At 44.5% G+C, this 20,610-nt stretch overlaps 1 protein-coding gene across 6 annotated transcripts in view; it reads right to left on the bottom strand.

Annotated features, from left to right (window-relative positions):
• Window positions 1–10,595, bottom strand: part of MEIOB (meiosis specific with OB-fold) — a 43,491-nt gene extending 32,896 nt beyond the window's left edge. The window contains exons 1-4 of one of the 6 annotated variants that reach the window (XM_029576741.1): window positions 10,280–10,594; window positions 9,583–9,687; window positions 9,397–9,472; window positions 6,343–6,400 (exon numbers count right to left, since the gene is read on the bottom strand). In XM_029576741.1, the coding sequence (XP_029432601.1) occupies window positions 6,343–6,400; window positions 9,397–9,465 (127 nt within the window). In that variant the 5' untranslated portion in view covers window positions 9,466–9,472; window positions 9,583–9,687; window positions 10,280–10,594. The other 5 variants (XM_029576742.1, XM_029576743.1, XM_029576745.1 and 2 more) reach the window with 5 other exon arrangements.
• Window positions 10,596–20,610: the final 10,015 nt, after the last annotated feature.

Raw genomic sequence — 20,610 nt, 5'->3', positions numbered from 1 at the left:
AGAAACCCTTTGATGGTGAAACTGTTCATTTATGTTTTAAAAATAAATATATATTGAATGAATTTAGAATAAATGTATTTATTTTCCATATTTATATTCCTCCTTTCAGAAAGTTCAGCCAAAGCAGAGAGTAGAATCTACACTAAAATCATTATTTCATAAACACTGTATCATATCAATTATATGCATAATTAAAATCCTGAGACAATATAATCTAATACAAAGATAAAATCCTAATACAGTGTATCTATAAATACAAATTAAAATCAGAAAAATCACAAGAATCTCAGTCTAACAATATAACTAACATCCAGTGATAAATGAAATAGCACAATAGGCGTCAGGGATTAATAAAAACGTGAAACAGTGATTGGTAAAATACCACAAATATAAACTATGGATTAATGAAAAATCATAGAAGGTGCCAGTGATAAATAAAATACATAGTAAAAGCCTTTCTGAAAAATTCCATGCTTTTAGCAGCTTTCTAAACTTAGGGTACTTTTCTTCCAGATAGCACTCCAATGAAATGGCATTCCGTAGTATGGTCTCTGCACATGAGAATGTATGATTGGTGGACATAGACACAAGCCTCATTTGAACAGCCCAAATATAATGGCTCCCCTCACCTTAAGCCTTTAAAAGACAAACAAACCATTTTAAATTTTGATCTCCAAGCTCTTGGTAACAAATGCAGATTATCACAGTGATGCGCTCCTTACACTTCACACCTGCTACAATACAAACAGTGGAATCCAAGTAATATGCAGGCTGAAGTTTTAAAACCACCACCACAAGAGGTCAGCAAATGTTTTGCCTTTGGGAATTTTAGTTCTCACCAAATGTAAGAATAATTCAGCATTGCTAGTAGGTATAGGACCTAACTGATCCTGCCATGACAAATAAATTCCCTTCATATCATGCTGAGCTCAGCATAATTCTGATAAGCTTGGCTACTACCAATATAATTAACAGTAAAAAACAAAAAACAAGCTATGTTCTTGTTCACCCATCATCCACTGTCTCCTCCAGTATACAATTTTGGACTGAAATCTTGGTTTCTTTTCTTTTACCCGAGTATACAAAGTTGATTTCTCTAGTTTCAATTGTCACCTGTACAGTAACAGAGTTTTAGCAAAAGGAAGTATTTTAATGTAATACTGGCTGGGTGCTAAGATTAGCAATGCACAGTTACAATGAGTTCCTCTAGCTCCCACCATCTACTTTAAGGTGACAAAATGTAAATTTGTTTCATCTGTTCAAAAAAACTTCAGGTGTTCTGTTCCAGTGCTAACTGCTCAAAAAGTAACAATAAAAGAAAATGATGCAGCAAAAATCCTAACACTTTTCTGATTAAAATTTTGGTAGTATGATCTTCAATACTGTACTTTTTAGGTTACTTCTGAATTCTCTCTGCAAGGGTGAAAGTGTGGGAAAGATGAAGACAATTTGCATTTAATTCATATGAAAAAAAAATTGTAAATTCATTCTAAACTTCTGTGCACATTTGTAGCAAAATTATCTGGGTATCTTTTAACTGCACACATGCACAAGGACTGCAATGTAGCCTCATGGTTGGCACAAACTCTAGAAGCTGCTTCAATTTCTTTGTTTACAACTTCTCTGCATTATCCTTCAGCAAGTCACCTAGGGTCCTTGCCCTGTTTTTCCCCAGATACAAAATAAGAAAAAATATTTCATAAATCGGCTCCTAAAGACTATAACCATGGAAATGTATAGATGTGCACTCTCATTCAGGGCTGGATTAATATGGAGAGTGCCCATAGGCAAAAGGTGGTGGTGGGAAGGTTGTCCTCCTGTAGGGGATGATCCTCTTCTCTTCCTATCCACCCCTTCCCTTCTTCAAGCTGCAACACATTATCTTCAGCTCCAGATTTTTAAAAATTCAGCACAGGGCCTTCTGTAGTCATTATGCACGAATAGGCACTATGGTACCATCCCGTTTCCAAGCTAACAGGAAGGTCTTTCATGAGAAGGGGAGCAGGAGGCCCCACACTGAATATTTCTTTTAATGACACTAAAAATTTGGCACTAAAGGCAGTTGCCTACATTGCCTGTGCCTAAATCCAAGCCTGCTCTCATGGTAAGAATGCAAATTATTACAAGTAGGACATTTTCTTTAAAGGATATGGGGCAGATTTTAAAAGGTGCGTGCTGGAGTAGATTTGTTCGCGCAACCCGGCGCGAACAAATCTACTCCTGATTTTATAACATGCGCGCACTGCTGCGCGCATATTATAAAATACAAGGTCGGCGCACACAAGGCTGCGCAAAATCGGCAGCCTGCGCGTGCCAAGCCGCGCAGCCATCCTCCGTTCCCTCCAGCCCCTCCTCGCCTTCTCCTCCCTTCCTCTATCTAACCCATCCCCGTTTATTTTATAAGTTACTCCTGGCCGAGGCAGGTGTAACTTGTATGCGCCGGCTGGCTGCCGACACGCCATGTTCCGGTCCGGGGGCTGGTCCGGAGGCCGCGGCCATGCCCCCGGGCCGGAACCATGCCCGTGGCCCCGCCCCCAGAAGATGCACAGGCCACGATACGCTCCCGACACGTCCCCTCCAGGAAAGCCCCGGGACTTACGCGCATCCCGGGGCTGGCGCGCGCAGGGGGTGGAAGGGGCAGTTTTTTGGGGGTTACGTGCATAACCCTTTGAAAATCTGCCCCTATGGGTTGACTTGTTTTTCCGTTTTCTTGTATACCTTTTTCTTTATTTTCATTTCTGATGCATACATTGATTTTTGTTTTACAATATGTTGATCTGGAGGGTGGGGGAGAAATTACCTTCTATTTGTATGAATAATTGAACCATTCTTTTAAATGACATGGGGTATGCAGAACAAACTTTTACTATGTCTAATGTGTTGTTTATGCTTCATAATTTCAAAAAAATTATTTAAACATAAGCTGGGCATGCATATATTTCAAATATTTCTATAGATATAGGAAAATTAGTTCTTACCTGATAATTTTCGTTCCTGTAGTACCACGGATCAGTCCCCAAGAAGGAGGGATCATTCCGACCGATCCTCGACCTGAAAAAGGTAAACAGCCCTCAAAGTTCCGCATTTCAGGATGGAGACCCTGCGATCAGTCATAGTGGCGGTCCGCAGCAGCGAGTTCTTGGCTTCCCTGGACTTGACCGAGGCACATTTGCACATAGCCATCTGTAAGGATCATCAGAGGTTTCTTCAAGATTCTCGGCAACCATTTCCAGTTTTGTGTGCTGCCGTTCGGTCTCGCGACGGCGCCTCATACTTTCACCGAGGTGATGGTGGTAGTGGCAGTAGCCCTTCGAAGGGAGGGTGTGCTAGTTCACCCGTATCTAGACGACTGGCTCATCCGAGCAAAGTCGAAGGAGCTGTGTGAGGCGGTGGTCAGGAGAGTTGTGGGGCTCCTGGAATGGGATGGGTAGTCAATCAGCCAAAGAGAAACCTTTTCCCATCTTAGGCGCTGGACTTCTTGGGAGCCCGATTCGATACCCGGTTGGGGAAGGTTTTTCTCCAAGCAGACAGGATCGCTAAGTTGATGCAACAAGTCAGATGCTTGTTGTTGCTGCCGATCCCCACGGTTTGGGACTACTTGCAGGTCCTCGGTTCCATGGCAGCCACTCTGGAGTTGGTCCCTTGGGCGTTTGCTCATATAAGACCATTACAGAGTGCATTATTTTCTGGATGGGATCCGAAGTCGGAACAGATTCAGATCCCATTGCCGCTCACAGAATCTGCAAGATCCAGTCTTGGCTGGTGGCTGATCCCAGAGCACCTGTCTCGCAGAGTGGATCTCAAGGTTCCTCAGTGGATAGTGGTCACCACGGATGCCAACTTGTCAGGTTGGGGAGTGGTCTGCAAATCACAGGTGGTCCAAGGAACCTGGTTAACGGAGGAGTCGCAGTGGTCCATCAATCGCCTGGAGATGAAGGTGGTCCGGCTGTCGCTTCAACTGTTTCTGCTGCTTGTACACAATCGAGCAGTACGGGTGCTGTCCGACAATGCAACAACGGTGTCCTAAATCAACCATCAGGGCGGCACCAGAAGTCATCCAGTAGCTGCAGAGGCGGCACAGCTCATGGTCTGGGCGGAGAAGCATCTCCCCATTCTGGCAGCGTCACACATCGCAGGCACGGACAATGTGCAGGCGGATTACTTGACAACAGATCGATCCCGGGGAGTGGGAGCTATCCAAGGAAGCAATGGCCCTCATCATTCACAAGGGGGGGGGGGGGGTACCCCATCTGGACTTGTTGGCAACTCAGAGGAATACCAAGGCCGCCCGCTTCTTCAGCCGCAGATGGGAGCACGGAGCCGAGGGGGTCGACACCTTGGTTCTTCCTTGGCCGTCCAGGATTCTACTCTGTCTTCCCTCCATGGCCACTGGTTGGCAAAGTTTTATGCAGCATAGAGGTTCACCCAGGGAAGGTGATACTAATGGCTCCGGAATGGCCTCGGCGCCCATGGTTCGCGGACCTAGTCAGTCTGGCAGTTGACGGTCCTCTCCAGCTGGGGCATCTTACCCACTTGCTATGTCAAGGCCCTATATTTTTTGATCAGGCGGATCGCTTTTGTCTAGCAGCCTGGCTTTTGAGCGGAGGCGATTGAGGAGGAAAGGTTACCAGGAGGACATTATCTCTACCCTCCTACAGGCACAGAACACATCTACCTCATTGACGTATGTTAGAGTATGGAAGGTGTTCGAGTTATGGTGCAAGGAGCAGGGGGTCCTTCCCCACTGTTTGTCAGTGCCACAGATTTTGGCGTTTTTACAGAAAGGCCTAGTTAAAGGATTGTCTTTTAATTCCCTTCAGGTCCAGGTGGCAGCATTGGGATGTCTCCTAGGCAAACCTAATGGCAGTTCCCTCAGGTCCCGGGGGGGGGGGCGAAACACTTGAATCCTCCAGTCCGTTCGTTCTGTCCATCTTGGAGCCTGAATCTCGTACTTGGAGTCTTATGTTATGCCCCATTTGAGCCCCTTAAAAGAGTTACATTAAAAGACTTCACCCTTAAGAGGTTGTTTTTGGTGGCTATTTGCTCAGCTCGTAGGGTATCAGAACTGCAAGCTTTCTTGTTGGGAGCCATTCTTACGCTTTACCGATTTGGGAGTCTCTCTTAGGATCGTTCCGTCCATTTTGCTGAAGGTGATTTCTTCGTTCCATCTGAATCAGTCTATGGAGCTTCCGGCTTTTTCACACATGGATTCAACTGCCCCGCATTCTAGGGAATTGAAGCGTCTAGATGTATGGAGGGGTTCTTCTGAGGTATTTGGAGGTCACTAATTCTTTCCGTGTTTCGGACTATAGCTCGATGGCTGAAAGAGGCTCTCTCGTCGGCTTATATTTGTCAGGGCCGGCCAGTTCCGGAAGGATTGAAAACACACTCTCTACGCGCTCAAGCCTCTTCTTGGGCTGAATGTCAGTCGGTGTCACCACAGGAGATTTGCTGGGTGGCGACTTGGAAGACACTTCATACTTCTGCGCGTCATTACCGCCTGGACGTCCAAGCTCCAGATGATGGCAGTTTTGGCAGGGGTGTTCTTGAAGCGGGACTCTCAATGTCCCACCCTGGGTAGGGAAGCTTTCGTAAATCCCAGCAGTCTGGACTGATCTGGGCACGTTCAGGGAAATGAAAATGAGTTCTTACCTGATAATTTTCATTCCTGTAGTACCACGGATCAGTCCAGACGCCCTCCCTTTAAAAGGCTTTATCGTGAGAGTCCGCTGAGATTTATTTCTACTGAAGAAACCAAAAGAAGGCTACATGTTTATTCGATTTTATTAATCAGTTCACGACTTTTCTAGTTTGGTTTGTTGCTTGATCTGCAAAGTTCTACATTTTGCAGCACTGTTAGCCTCCAAGTTATTTCTGCTTTGATACTGTTTATACTGAGGAGATGCAGGTAGCACACCGGGTTAAGAGGGGGAGCTTTACAAGTTTTTCTCTGTCTCCATCTGCTGGAAGGGAGGCAAAACCCAGCAGTCTGGACTGATCCGGGTACGTACAGGGAAATTTCAGTTTAAAACTAAGTTTAATTCTGCTGTTTCTTCACTGGCCTGATGAAAGGAGTACTGCTTTCAAAGTTAGTCACAGACCTACTGAGTCCATCCAATAAAAAGTTCTCACCTACAATTTTATTAACCTTTATTTCTACATATTCAAGTGGACTAAGATGGCAATCACAATGCTTTGCTCAATTTAAAACTAAATACCGGTACTTAGACAAAAGGTGAATGATATAGAAAAATAAATTTACTGCATGTCAGTTCTGCACTCACACGCAAACTTAAAAATTATTGTAAAAAATTTTAAAAAGGCAATGAAGCTAAACTCAACTTTTTCTGTCTGGAAACCCTCTAACATCTGTTTTTCCAATTACTACACCGAATACACTCTGAAATACAAAATTGAGACACAGATGTATGTGGTGAATTAAATTTCATGGATCTGGTACACTTACTGGTTTTAATACCCTTTTTTTTTTAAACAGGGAAATCACTTTAGTGTATGTATGGCACACGACTATAAATGTGCATGATTTTCAGTTTTATAGAAACTAATACTATTGACAAAAATGTGGCATTTACAGAACATATGGTATCATAGCTTATGCTTCTAGTTTACTTTTAATCATTATGTTAGTTTTCTAACATACAGGCCAATGCAATATCATGCGCTGAGCCTAGCACACAGGTTAACAAGCGCTTGGATGCATATTTTGGAAGTGCATCCATAACCTCCGCTGAAATAAGGGGATCAGTGTGTCCAAAATGCACGTCCAAACTCGCACATAGCTAATAGTGCTTATCACATGTAAATTCCACGAAGATGAGGCTATTAGCTATTTCCCTGCAATGCAAAAAATCCCTCTGTGCCCAAGGCACACTTTTTAACCCATCAAATTTTACATCTGCCCGGAGCAGGTGTGAAGTCTTCCACGCATGTCACGGGCTCAACTTAAAAACCAAAAATCTGCTTTTCTGTGGTTCTTCCTACTTAGTACCGTCGTGTGTGTGTGTGTGTATCGTTGCGTGCGTGTGTATCGTACCAGTAAATCAGCTGCTGCGGGATAAAACAGACGTTCATAAAATGAGCATCCATTTTGGTAACCTGCACAGAGCTAGCAGTCCACTTAATATTAATCTATTCACTCACTTACTGCCGATTGGTCTATTCACTGTCACATGTCAGTGAAAGGACCAATCCCCTTTCAGAAGGCTGTCCTGAAAGGGGATTGGTCAAGGACCGATTGGGAACAGCCCTGCCGAGGGGCGGGGAGGAAGCTCTGGCCAGGCTTTGTGGATGCACAGCCACTTCTCCTGGGAGTCCCGATGCAGAGCACTAGGGTCAGTCAAATTATTCATTACACATCCCTTTCAGTACGGCAGCTCATTTGCATATTGCATCGACTGCCCAAGAGAGGTGGATGTGTGCATGTTCAAAAAATGTGCCTCCATGTTGGACGCACTTTTTTACGCACATGATATTACATCGGCCTGATAATGGGGCCTATGCAAGAAAGCTTAGTGCACATGCTAAAGCCATTTAGCACACACTCACAATAGCAGGCAATGCACAAACATCCTAGCATGCAGGCTAAACCCGACTAAAATGAATCACATACAAGTAAAACAAATATATAAGATGAAAATTAGGTCTTAACAGCTGCTTGGTAAATGGCATTCTCTGCTGACCTTCTCATGCTATTTAAAAAACTAAGCAACCTGAATGCATTTTGGGCACCTTGTGCAATGGAGATGTGGTACAGAAGCAAGAGGAATTATTTGAAGTGTGGAGAAGACAGAACAGAGAGAGACAGACAAGGAGATGAAGAGATAGACAAAGGAGGTGAGGTAGGGCCCAGCACCAGAACAGAAATGGAAAAGGACAGCAAGGAGGCAGCTGCCATAGACATATCTTTATGTCCAGGACCACCCTTCAGATGACAGGTAAGATTCTCAAACTAATCTAAATAAAAAACTGCTTTAAGAATGAAACCAAGAGGGGAATGAAGACCATTAATATGAGCCTTTGTTATGATACTGACGCCTCTATAGGGAAAAATCTCAATGGGTATGATATCACACAACAAGGAATTGAGACCTAGGGACACCCTCCCCATGTACTGTCTCACACCTATCTCCAGAGCTGTCCGTCAGCTTGAACCCATTTTCCTGCACCTCTTTTTGGAAAGGAAAAAGACAATACCACATACACTTTAGAATTGCCAAGAGTCCAATTTTATTTACACAGTGCAAATGGTGAATGTATCAGGCAGATGTTTGTAACTACTGAAAACATAGAGCTATCCCACAAATTCCTACAAAACTTCAGGATTGTATAGAAACATGTTAAAGCATCTCCTACAGGGTCTCCCTGGCTATTAAGAACCCTCTGCAAGAGTCAACACTGTATTCTCAGACAAGACAGCATCAGCTGAGCAGTTAGTCCCTTATAGAAGGCACAAAATGGAAACTAACCCCTGGATCCATCAACCACCACAGGTGCGTTACCAACCGAAAAGGGTTTTATCTCAAATGGCAGTTTGGGCTGCTAGCGAGCGAGACATAAACGTTTATTATTTATTCTACTGTAAGAGGAGGCACTAGTAACTCGGGGTGAGGTTTGGGAGGTGAGGTAGGTTTTCGGGGGGGGGGGAGGGCAATTTTACATACAGTCAGAGGTACAAACAGCACAGTTGAAGATTTTCTGTCATTTGGAGTGATGAAATGTAAAAGAAGAGTTGATTTGTACAGTGTACTCTCTACCTAGCTTGATGCACTCTCTACCCAGCTACTCTCGCCAAGTCGTGCATGACGCACATTGGGAACTTTCAATAGTTCCTTACTGGCAAATCCTTAACAGAGTTCAGCATAGTGACATCATGTGTGTTCAGCATTTTATGAATAACAGTGGCAACTTTAAATGTTATTCTGTCTCCAAACATTCTGTTTAGGGTTGTAACTGCCATTTTGTGCAGATTAGCCCAGTGCTTCATTATCCCAAGGCAAGCAAAAAAAAAAAAAAAAAAAGACATAATCCAGTTGCAATTTAGTATTTTTGTAACACTTGCTAAGGACAATTATAATACTGCACATACTATCTACAACTAATGAATCAAGTTGATACATCAGAATTTCAGTGTCAATATTGTGCAATCATTTCTATCATTAATCAGTTAACGTACTAAACATTCCCTCATGCTTTCAAGCAAAGAATTGCTCAGTTATTAGGCCCATCACACACTGAACAGCAGTGGCATCAACTTTCACTTCCCCAGTGAAAAAGAGAACTGAAGTTAATAATTATGCTATTGCTTTTAGTATCTAAATCACATGCCAATTAAATCATTTTGTTGTAATATGATAAGGTCACACTATTAAGACCTACAGGACGAGACAGATTTGGATGTAGATCTGGCAAGGCTACGAAGCTCTGTTCTGAATTGAAGCACGCCATTCTTTATCTGTAATGCACAAAAAGGTACAAAAGAAAACCATGAAACGCCACATTAAAATAAATGCCCGGCAGAGACTGGTCACCTGGAAACATGGAGAAAGACAGTGGCATTAGCACCTTATGGCCAATAAATCTACTATGAAGCCTCTGTTTCCCCCATCCTGGTCAGCGGGAAAGCTGAAAAACAGTCTCCATAGTGGCTCTTTTTGGTATCCTGAATATCTGAAAATGGGAACAAAACCTTCCTTAAACCCATGCTTACATAAGGGTCAATTATCAAAGGGCTTAGGTGCCTAAGTTTGGCAGTTAGGCACTTAAATCAGCCCCATTAAAAAATTAACTAGGGCTAAGCACCTAAACGTAGGAGCTTTAGAGTCACTTTAAAAAATGCTCAGTGCCACAATTAGGCACCTACCTACATTTACGATTTCCAACCAGACGTTTTAGGCACCTGCATTTACTTACTGTGCCTGAATGCAGCTTTCTTTGAGCTACCAACCAAAAGGTGTGAACTAAATCCTCAAAAATACATAAATAAAATCCCTAGTCAGCTTTCTAAGGGGCTGAGTCAGGTCCCTAACTTACAGGCTGGGCACAAAAACCCTTTCTTAAATGTAGGCAACTAAAAGGTGGATGGTAATGGGGGCAGTGTTAGAGACAGGTAGCACTGATTTTCACCACCAGACCCCTAGGTTAAGCTCCCACAGGACGTGTGACCACCTGCAAGGTTTCTCCTTATCCCGCAAGTCTCTTTTTGTCTTCCCCCATCCCGCTGAGAGGAGCATCCAAGAGCCCCACCTTTCCCATGCCTCACCCCTTCAGCTCTAGCAATGCTGGCCTGGCTGCAGATTCAGCTACTCGGGTGCCCGTGCGCCCCCCAGGACCTGCCCTAAAAGGAAGGGGTGCCAGGGTCCAAACCACAGCCCACGGCCTGACCGAACTTCCAAAGAGCAGCAACCCCTTTCCCCGGGAGCCCCACCGTGGGGGCCCTCACAGGCCGGCGGGCGGAGGCAAAGGAGCGCAACCGGCCGCCTTCCCCTCAGAAAAAGGCGGGAATCGCAGGCGCGCATGCGCGGGGTCCTCACAGGCCGGCGGGAGGAGGCAAAGGAGCGCAACCGGCCGCCTTCCCCTCAGAAAAAGGCGGGAATCGCAGGCGCGCACGCGCGGGGCCCCCAGGCCGAGGGGAGTACGGGCACGAGCCGGGGGGGGGGGCGTTCTGCCTGAAGGACGGCACCGCCGCGCGGCTTTCCCCGCCCTTCATTGGCTCGCTCGTGATTTGGAGAGCCAATGAGCGGCGGGAGGCGGGAGAAGCCGCCTGGAAGGGTCTGCGCGGGAAATGGGAGCGCTTTTTACGAACGAGTCTGTGGGTGTGAGACCTCAATGCCCATCCTGCTTGTGCAATTTATACTTCAGTTTCTGCTCTGCATGAGATGTAAAAATGAAATATCACTCTCATCTCACGCTCCCATCCTCTTCATTATGGGCTCTCACTCATCCTTTTAAGTTCTTTTTCGCATTTTTAAATCTTTCCTCCTTGAAGCAAGGTTGCCACCTCACCCCAGATCAACTAAAGAGCCTGCTCCAGACCTGGGTTTTTAGGACAATTAGTGGGAAAATTAGAACTGCATGTCTTTGGGGCAAAACTTGTTTGGTTGACCTGGGGCGAGGAGATGGCATTGCTACTAAGAGCATCACGTCACTTGACTGTATTATTTCACTACTACATTTTTGGAGCAGTAGGCATTGGAGATAGATGAGGTGGGAAGGAGGAGAGGCAGCAAAGAAAAAGGCAGGCATGGATTTATCAATAGGCACACTAGGCTTGAGCCTAGGACGAAGTCGGGGCAGGAGGCTGGCTAAAGATTTGCTGCCTTCCAGATGTGCTGAATCCTATTCAGCAGAGAACAGCCCATTGCTTTGCCATCCAGCTTCAGGAAATAAGAAAGGAGGGTTGAGTTTCACCTGGAAGAAATGGAATAAATAATTTTGGGGAGATTAGGAATGGCTGAATGGGAGCTCATTGGAGGGTGAGGAGAGGGGCTGGGAGATGAAAAGGGATTGGCAGAGGGACATATGTCTGTGCGTGAGAGGGGAAGGAGGAAGGATGGCTCTGGTTGTGAGCGTGTATTTGAGAGAGGGAATGTATTTGTGCCAGGTGTATGTGTTTCTCACTCTGGGTGGGAGGTTAGAGAGGAGCAGCAGGACTGGAGCAGGTAAGCTCACCCCCAGCAATGCAAATCTCAGATCCTGGAATTCCCTCTTTCAGCCCCGAATCCCAGAGCCTCCTGATCCCCGCTCTTACCTCTTTCTCCCTCCTCTTCCCCTTTCCAGATTCCTGATCCTCCCCTTATATTCCCATTCTTCGTCTTCCCCATCCCCAGTCCTCTCTCACTCTCCTTCTCTCCCCATCTCTGGTCCTCCTCTCACTTCTTCCCATCCCAAGATCTCCTCCCTCTACTGATGCTTGAGATCTCTTTTCCTCTTGCAATAAGAACAAAATAAATTCCTTAGACATAAGTAAGTTTGGAAAACTATTTTTATAATGTGATATAAAAGATGGAAATACTGTCAAAGTGCTGCATAACGTCTCGTTCCTGCTGCAGGAAACTGTGAGTCTATGTATGCCTTACATCCCTGTTTTCTGACCTCTTGAGGGAAGGAAGGGAGCAACAGCACCAAAAGTGCTTAGGGGCAGCAAAAAAGCAGAGTGAATGAAATAAAGCCAGAAGGGAGGCTGCGGCCTGTAGGGGCTGAGGAGAAGGAGGGATTCATTGGCTTGGGTGGAGGGTGCATTTGAAAGAAACCCGCTCCACGGAAGGTGTCGGAGGAACATTCCCATCCTCCAACCTAGTACCTTGCACATTTCCTCTTGGGAAGGAGTCGTTTCCAGACAGGAGGGGGGGGGGGGGGGGAAGAAGGAAGATGGGTGGGGGGGGGGTTGGGGTTGGAGGCTCTGGGTAGAAGTTGTTTGCTTGGGAGTTCCTGAAAGGGCTGCTGCTTCTTTGTCAGTGATATTTCTCCTTATATCACACCCACTCCCTCTGGTCAGCAGCAGTGCCTTCAGGGCACCAGAAATGCTGTCAGATGCCAGAGTGAAGTGTGACAGAGAAAGGTGTGGAAAGTCCACGCAGGGGCCTGCCAGTGCCAGGGGGCAGAGGTGCAAAATAATTTTATTCACCTTTCTTCAGCTGTAGAAAGCATTTCCTAACATCTGACCTCTGCTCTACATCTGGGCGTCTGTCGGTGGAAGGGTTCATTATTTGAAGGTGCAAGCAGAATGTAATCTTGGTCTGCTTTGTGAAAGCATTTACAGAGTATATATTTCCCTTTCAGGTATCAGCAGCCTTGGAGTTCAGTCATCTTTGCATCTCAAAGGTGGGCAAGGTTACGCCAGAGTTTATAGCAATAATAGAAGAGGATGGTATTTTCTGTGACTTTTTCAAGATACTGTATCTTGTATTTCAGTTACAGTACAAAGGTAGCGCAAGGAACAAGGCCCTTGTAATATGGTAAAGCTGAGGAAAGACCTGAGTGGATTAGTGTTCTGATTACAGTGTGGGCACCTGAGAAAGCTTTAGCCTTGCTCTCCTTGTATTTTAACACCTCTTCTATTAGCTGTATCAGGTTAATAGCCTGGAGTGTCAAATTACTGAGAACACCGCACTTGGTTTATGAGAGTCTAAACCTGATATGAAACCCACCTGCAGCTAGGGTGAGAGCTCAGCAGGTCACACAGCCTCATGCTTCAAAAAGAAAACAGACCTACAAAGGATACGTTTTCTTTTTGTCCAATGGCAGTCTGGCAACATCGTCTAAAAAGGAGCAGGTCTTCTTTTCTTTGAAAGAGAAAATTTGCTTTATCTTTCCTAGACAAAGTCATTCAAAGCGCTTCTTGCCTCCTGATATTGCAGAAATGTTTGTGTGCGGTGTAGCTTGCTGTGGGCAGAGGTTCCAAGCAGGGCTTTTCCTCTCAGTCCTTCTGATGCTCACCAAACACAAGGGGGGCTGATGCAATAAAGGCGGGTAGAGAACGGGCACAGCCATGGCTTAGGAAATCAGATGCTGGTAAACTGAGTGTTCGTTTTCCTAACCTGACTGCCATCAAGACTTTTTTTTTTTTCACGATGCTGCTTTCTGTGGTTCCTCCTACTTAGGAACGACAGCCCTTGACACGCGGCAAGAATTAATGCCAGCTTCGGATCTGCCGTTAAATTTGCCATTTTAAAATGTGCACGTCGGGCGCATGGTGATTTCTTTGCTAATAGCCTCTCCTACATAGCATTTACACGTGATGAGCGCTATTAGCTACACGCTGGTTTTGATGTGCATTTTGGATGCACTAATCCCATTATTGCATCGGAAGTTATTCTAGCGCTTCCAAAATGCGCATCCAACCACACATCAAGCTGTGTGCTAGGCTGAGCGCACTATATTGCATTGGACTGCAGGAAAGCAGCTGTCTTCAGCTGTAATTCAATGACGCTCAACAATATATTGGTTTTAAAGTGAAATAATTTGCACAGGTCATTTTTTATTAACTCTTGTTTCCTGTTGAAGCAGCACTTCAACTTAACAGCTTCACAAATCCGACTCAACTGAAATGTGCCCACTGTTTTTTTGCCATGCCTTCTGCGATGGCACGTAAAACCAAGAACGGTTTGAAGCTGCCTCTATGAGCATAGGAGCAGAGGATCATAGCTGCTAGCGAGCGTAAGCCCTGGGACAGACTAAGGGATTATTTTTCATGTGCCTTACCCTAGGAAAATGTGGAATATCAAATAAACTATTAAACAAAATAAAAATGTAAATGCTTTAATGGGTAAAGTACAAACCAAAAGTTATTAACCAAAATACCTTCATCCCAAGTTGCTTTGCATCTGAATTATTGAGTCCGTTGCAGTGGTTGGGCCTGGCAAAGGCTGTGGCCATGTGCAGGAGTCAGGCAGGGCACAGTCACAGCACCAAGCGGGCTCCATGTAATCATGAGCGGTGAGTTTATTGGTGGTCAGGGGCAGAGGCAAGAAGAAGGAGGCAGACCTTCTGGGTTATTTTCTCAGTTCCCACTTAATTCCGTTTTTATTTCTAAAATAAAACCATTTAACACAGCTGTTCATTTCTCCTCCTCCAACTCTGACAGCTCCCTCGTGGTGATCAGGGGGAGTAAACAGGAAACACAGCCACATTTGTATCCAAAGAACTGCCTTCATGACCCCAAAAATAGCTTGATAATAATATAGCCTGCGTTATCATTCATTAGAAGCGGCAAATAAAACACCTTGAGGACTAGATGTAAAGCTGGTTCTAGAACTAGCTGCACTGAGTCTGCCTTTTACAGCATCTAGAAATGTAACTTCTCTAGCGTGCCCTGGTGAAACACTGACCCAATCAGTACTGGAATAACTGAACTCTCCCATTACTGTTGTGTTGCCAGTTTTATTTTCCTGTCTCATTTCAGCCAGCATTTCCCTGCCTGATGCTTCATCTTGGGCAGATGAGCATTGCACTGCTATAAACTCCTACCCATTGCACATGAAATTTCTCTCGACAGTGTGTTTTGTTTCTTGCACTCTCTGCCATCCTACAAACAGCGCTACCCCTCCACCAGTTTGATCTGCTCTGTCATGTTGATATAATTTATACTCTGATATCACACTATCCCATTGCTTATGCTCCTTCCCCTACATCTCTGAAATGCCTATTTTGTCTATCCTGTAGACTGCTATACAGTCTAACTCACCTGACTTCTCTGCAGATTTCTGGCATTTGCATACAGACAATTTAAAGGATGTTTTTGTTTGTATTCACCTACTTATTAGAAGATGACACAGACAGTTTGGAGTTATTCATATCTGTGTGTTCTTTATTTAAATCCATCTGGGCTTCTTCAACCTTTACCATAGCCTTTTTATTGGGATATTCTATTTGCAAGTATCTTTGAAATATATATCCCGCCAAGCCATGAGCTTCTGAGCTGCCTCGCACGAGCGGTTTAAAAGCTGCTCTGGTTAATATGGAGCCCATCCCTTCTGAATAGGCTCCCCCTTCCTGTTCCCCAGTTCCTAACAAATCTAAAACCCTCTTTCCTGCACCATCGTCTCGTGCATAATTGGGTTCTGCAGATGGATAGGGGAGTATTTCTGAGAATGCAACCCTGGAGGTTCTGGATTTCGATTTTTTATCTAAAAGCTGAAATGTAACCTCCAGAACCTCCCTCCTGCACTTTCCTGTATCATTGATTCCCACATGTACCATGACAGCAGCTACTCCCCAGCACTCTCTAAAAACCTTATCTAGGTGACTTGTGAGGTCCATTATCTTTGCCCAGGTACGCAAGTTACCAAGTGACTCTCATGCCCACCAGCCACCCAGCTATTCCTAATGGTTGAATCACCAACTACAATAGCAGTCCTAACCCTTCCCTTTTGAGAAGCTAAGGCATCAAACTGGCAAGCAGGTCCTAGCTACAGGATTGCTTCCTGCCACACTAAGGTGATGGTCTCCTACCAAGTGACCTTGCTTCTCCAAAACAGCACAAGGGCTGCCAGAGACTGGCATTGGGACCACTCAGCTATGTCCCTGAACATTTCCTCCGTATACCTCTCTGTCTGCCTCTGCCCCGCTTGCCTCCAGAGATCGGACTCATTCTCTGAGAGACAGGAACTCTTTGTACCAGGTGCACACATACAACCTCTCACCAACAGGAAGAGAATCATACAAGTGGCACCTGGAAAGCCCCCATCTTGCTGCTGGACCTCTGTTTGAAAATGTGGTTGAATTGCTAACATTTAAAGCTGTTTAAGAAGTGGATATACTTAACCAAATATAGGTGTGTTTTATGTTACCTTGTCAATGATCAATCAGTCAGTTATAATAGAATTAATGTAATTCAAAATTCTCACAAACTATTTCCCAGCACACACACATACACTCAGAATTCAATATAAACCTTAAACTCTGCACAGAAGTAATTCAAAATTCTCACAAACTATTTCCCAGCACACACACACCCCCTCAGAATTCAATGTAAACCTTAAACTCTGCACAGAAGTAATTCAAAATTCTCACAAACTATTTCCCAGCACACACACATACCCTCAGAATTTAATGTAGACCTTAAACTAGTCACAGAATTAATTCAAACATTCACAAACTATTTTCCCAGCACATAGAGGCTGATGTAATAAAACCCGCACTAAAATCAGAGTTAGAGTTTAGTGTGGGTTTTATTTTACATATGTGGTCCCCGCGGGATGCAGTAAGCTAATGACATAATAATAGACCATGCGTACAAAATAGCTTTTTTTTTTACTCCGCAGCCATGTTACCTGTCATAAGCTTAAAACCCACTCAAAAAAAAAAAAAAGAAAATCAAGTTTGATCCTGCTCCCTTCCCAACTATGCCAAACCACTCACTTAAATAAAAATAGAGTCGAGTCTCAGGTCAGAGTGCCATTGGTACCCCTCCCAGCCCACTCATCTTAAAGAAATGGAATCAACCTAAAGAAACTCCCCCATCCACCCACCTACCCTTCCAAACCCCCCCTGCACTCCAGAAGACCCTGCCTCCTCTGACAGGTTGTCCCTTCAACTGAAAGCTGATTGGTCCCTCCACCCTGAAATATCAGTGAAAAAAAAATCCCTTTTCAGAATTCTGAAAGGACAGCCTTCTGGAAGAGGATTGGTCCTTTCAGTAACATGTGACAGTGGAGGAACCAATCGGAAGTCACCGAAGGAGTGACTAAATTAATATTAAGTGCCGCAGCAGGAATAAGTTTATCCAACTAACTTGTACAATTGTACAACTAACTTGTACAATTACATCAGCCTCTATGTGCTGGGAAAATAGTTTGTGAATGTTTGAATTAATTCTGTGACTAGTTTAAGGTCTACATTAAATTCTGAGGGTATGTGTGTGTGCTGGGAAATAGTTTGTGAGAATTTTGAATTACTTCTGTGCAGAGTTTAAGGTTTACATTGAATTCTGAGTGTATGTGTGTGTGCTGGGAAATAGTTTGTGAGAATTTTGAATTACTTCTGTGCAGAGTTTAAGGTTTACATTGAATTCTGAGGGGGTGTGTGTGTGCTGGGAAATAGTTTGTGAGAATTTTGAATTACTTCTGTGCAGAGTTTAAGGTTTACATTGAATTCTGAGTGTATGTGTGTGTGCTGGGAAATAGTTTGTGAGAATTTTGAATTACTTCTGTGCAGAGTTTAAGGTTTACATTAAATTTTGAGGGTATGTGTGTGTGCTGGGAAATAGTTTGTGAGAATTTTGAATTACTTCTGTGCAGAGTTTATGGTTTACACTGTTTACTGTAAACCGATACGATATGATTGTTATCATGAGTGTCAGTATAAAAAAGCCCTAAATAAATAAATAAATAAATAAATACAAGCAGATAGTGGCTGAATATCTGCTCTCATGTTACTACTATTATACTGGGGGGGGGGGGGTGTTGAAAGGATGGTGATTCAAATTCTGAAAATCTGAGGGTACTTCAGAAATGGGGGGTAAGCACTCAGCTTTACACTGTAATCCTTTTACAGTGAAGTTAATTGAAGTTTTGCCTCCACACTTCTTCGATATTTCTGATGTTGCGGACCAAGCGAGTGCTGAGCGGTGTCCGTATTCCTGCTTGCACAGGAAGCTTCCTGCAAAGGAGCAGAGCGGCGGGAGCGAGTCTAGCTGCTAATGTCCCTCCATCCTGTGCGCAGTAAGCCTGCACTGGATTTTGTCACTGGATTGTATAATTGATGCTGTTTGACATTGTTTGTATTGATCCCTGCACTTTGCTGGCAGACTGCGGCACAGGAGATAGTGTACTGAAAAAGTCTCTTCTATCCATTCACATTACCTCTAAAAACAAAACGAATCAATACTGCCCACTTCAGCACCATAAAATTCCTCACCCTGCCATCAGTAATTTTATGACCCCCAAGGTCAGAGCTATTGAAAAGTTTAGTGTAGTTTGACAAATTCTTCCTGTCAACTCCATATTACAGGATCTTTCATTACTGCAATTAAAGAGCTGAAAATGGATACCACCTGTGCTCTCATATTTATTATGTCAATAAAGTCCATTGTAATTATACTGCGCTGATGACGAATGGCATTTCTGGGGAACTGACGGCCCTTTCTTTTTTAGGTCACTGTTTTATACAACACTAGCTGACACCCGCTGAAAATTCAGTGAAGAATATGGTGGATTGGAGGTGCTCAGCTCTCTCTGCCCCTAGGCCCACCCCTATCATTTTCTTTCCCCACTTCTCTGCCTGACCACAGCTCACTCCGAACCCCCCCCCCCCCAGTACACTCCAATCCCCTCTCCCCACCCGCTGAGTGCACGTACACGTGCATGCTCCGAGGTAAGCGCGAACGCTACTCAGCCGCTGGCACAGGGCACACGTGCACCCCACCACGTCCCGAAAGACGGACACCACTTTGGGGTAAGCGCGTGAATCTATTGATTAACTATGGAGCAAAGTTTCCGCTGAGCTCTGAAGTTCTCGAGAAGCCAAGGGCTGCTTCAGCATGTGGCGATCGTTTCTGCTCCAGCAGCTGAGTAGCCAAAAGATATTTATGGTATCAATAAACTCATATTTGACATTGGTATGAATTATATATATAGGAATCCTTTGGAGTCATACACACTGGAGATGATAATTGCCTATGGCATTGCAGTTGAAGGATTACTATATAATTTGATTTGGGCTGTCACTGAGCCTTGAGGACAATTTAGAGCACTCTGGAGGTGAAAGCACAGAGTTATCTGGTCTGGAGTTCTCCAGTGCTCACCATGAATGAATCACTAAATTTCCCTGCACCCAGACAGAACCTTTCCTGAAAGCAGCAGGCTATCCTTTGTAGTCAGAAAAGGCTCGGTTGAGATGATCTCAGTACTCACATCGGAAGATTATGGTCTAGCTGTGCCATAAATGTTAGGAGATTTTAGCTACTGCCAAAGGAGAAGCATTTTTAAAAAGCTAGAGTCCCTTGGGGCCAGGCCCAGTGCCACGGGTGTGCAAACCGTGAAATTGCCTGAGGCGGCACACCCTGGGGGGAGGGGGGCGGCAGCAGTGAGATGGGGGCAGTTTCCTATTGTGGACTGCCAACTGGTTAAAAGATAGAAAACAGAGAGTAGGGCTAAATGGTCAATTTTCCCAACAGAAAGAGGTGAATAGTGGAGAGCCCCAGGGATTTGCTCTGGGACCACAGCTTTTTAATATATTTATAAATGGCCTGGGAAATGTGAACAACAAGTGAGGTGATCAAATTTGCAGATGATATAAAAGTATTCAAAGCTGTTAAATCATAAGAGGATTGTGAGAAATTCCAAGAGGACCTTACAGAATTGGGAGATTGGGCATCCAAATAGCAAATCAAATTTAATGCGGACAAGTGTAACATATATAGTAACATAGTAATGATGGCAGAAAAGGACCAAACAGTCCATCCAGTCTGCCCAGCAAGCTTCTTATGGTGGCATCTGCCGCGCCGTGTAAGTCACCTACGAGTTTCTCTTAAGGGCAGTCCATGCAGTTACCCCCAATTCTTATGATAAGGGTAGGAATATTTACAACCAAAAACGAAATGACTGTCAAACCCATAGCAAATTCCTGCTAGCTACATTTTTACTGGGTGAGGAGCCTTCCGGAAAATTCCAGCAATGCTGACTTGCTTTGCTTTTGGACTTGGCCATAGAAGCCCATGTTACTTAGTAAAGAGTAACCCAAATTATAGCTACACAATGCAAGGTTCCACATTAATACAGAAACATAGAAATGAGGGCAGAAAAGGACCAAACGGTCCATCCAGGCTGCCCAGCAAGCTTCTGGTAGCATCACAGGTATCAGGCTTATTGGTTAAGGGTAGTAACAGCTGCATCAGCAAGTTACCCCCCATTCTTATTTGTTTTCACAGACTGTAAAAGTCAGGGTCCTTGTCCCTTGCTGTCTGAGTCTGATTCCCTCCCCCCACCACCGTTAAAGCAAAGAGTAATATTGGAGCAGTGAGCAATATTGGAGTTGTATCAACAGCATGAAGGCTTTATTGCTTAAGGGTAGTAACCACCACACAGCAAGTGTGTGGCAGCGGCCAAGAAATCAAATAGCATGCTGGGGATTATTAGGAAAGGAATGGAGAAT

Source organism: Rhinatrema bivittatum, chromosome 14, assembly GCF_901001135.1.
Source record: "Rhinatrema bivittatum chromosome 14, aRhiBiv1.1, whole genome shotgun sequence".
NCBI lineage: Eukaryota > Metazoa > Chordata > Amphibia > Gymnophiona > Rhinatrematidae > Rhinatrema > Rhinatrema bivittatum.
Note: the sequence above shows the minus strand (reverse complement) of the source record. Positions and strands in the feature narration are given on the sequence as shown.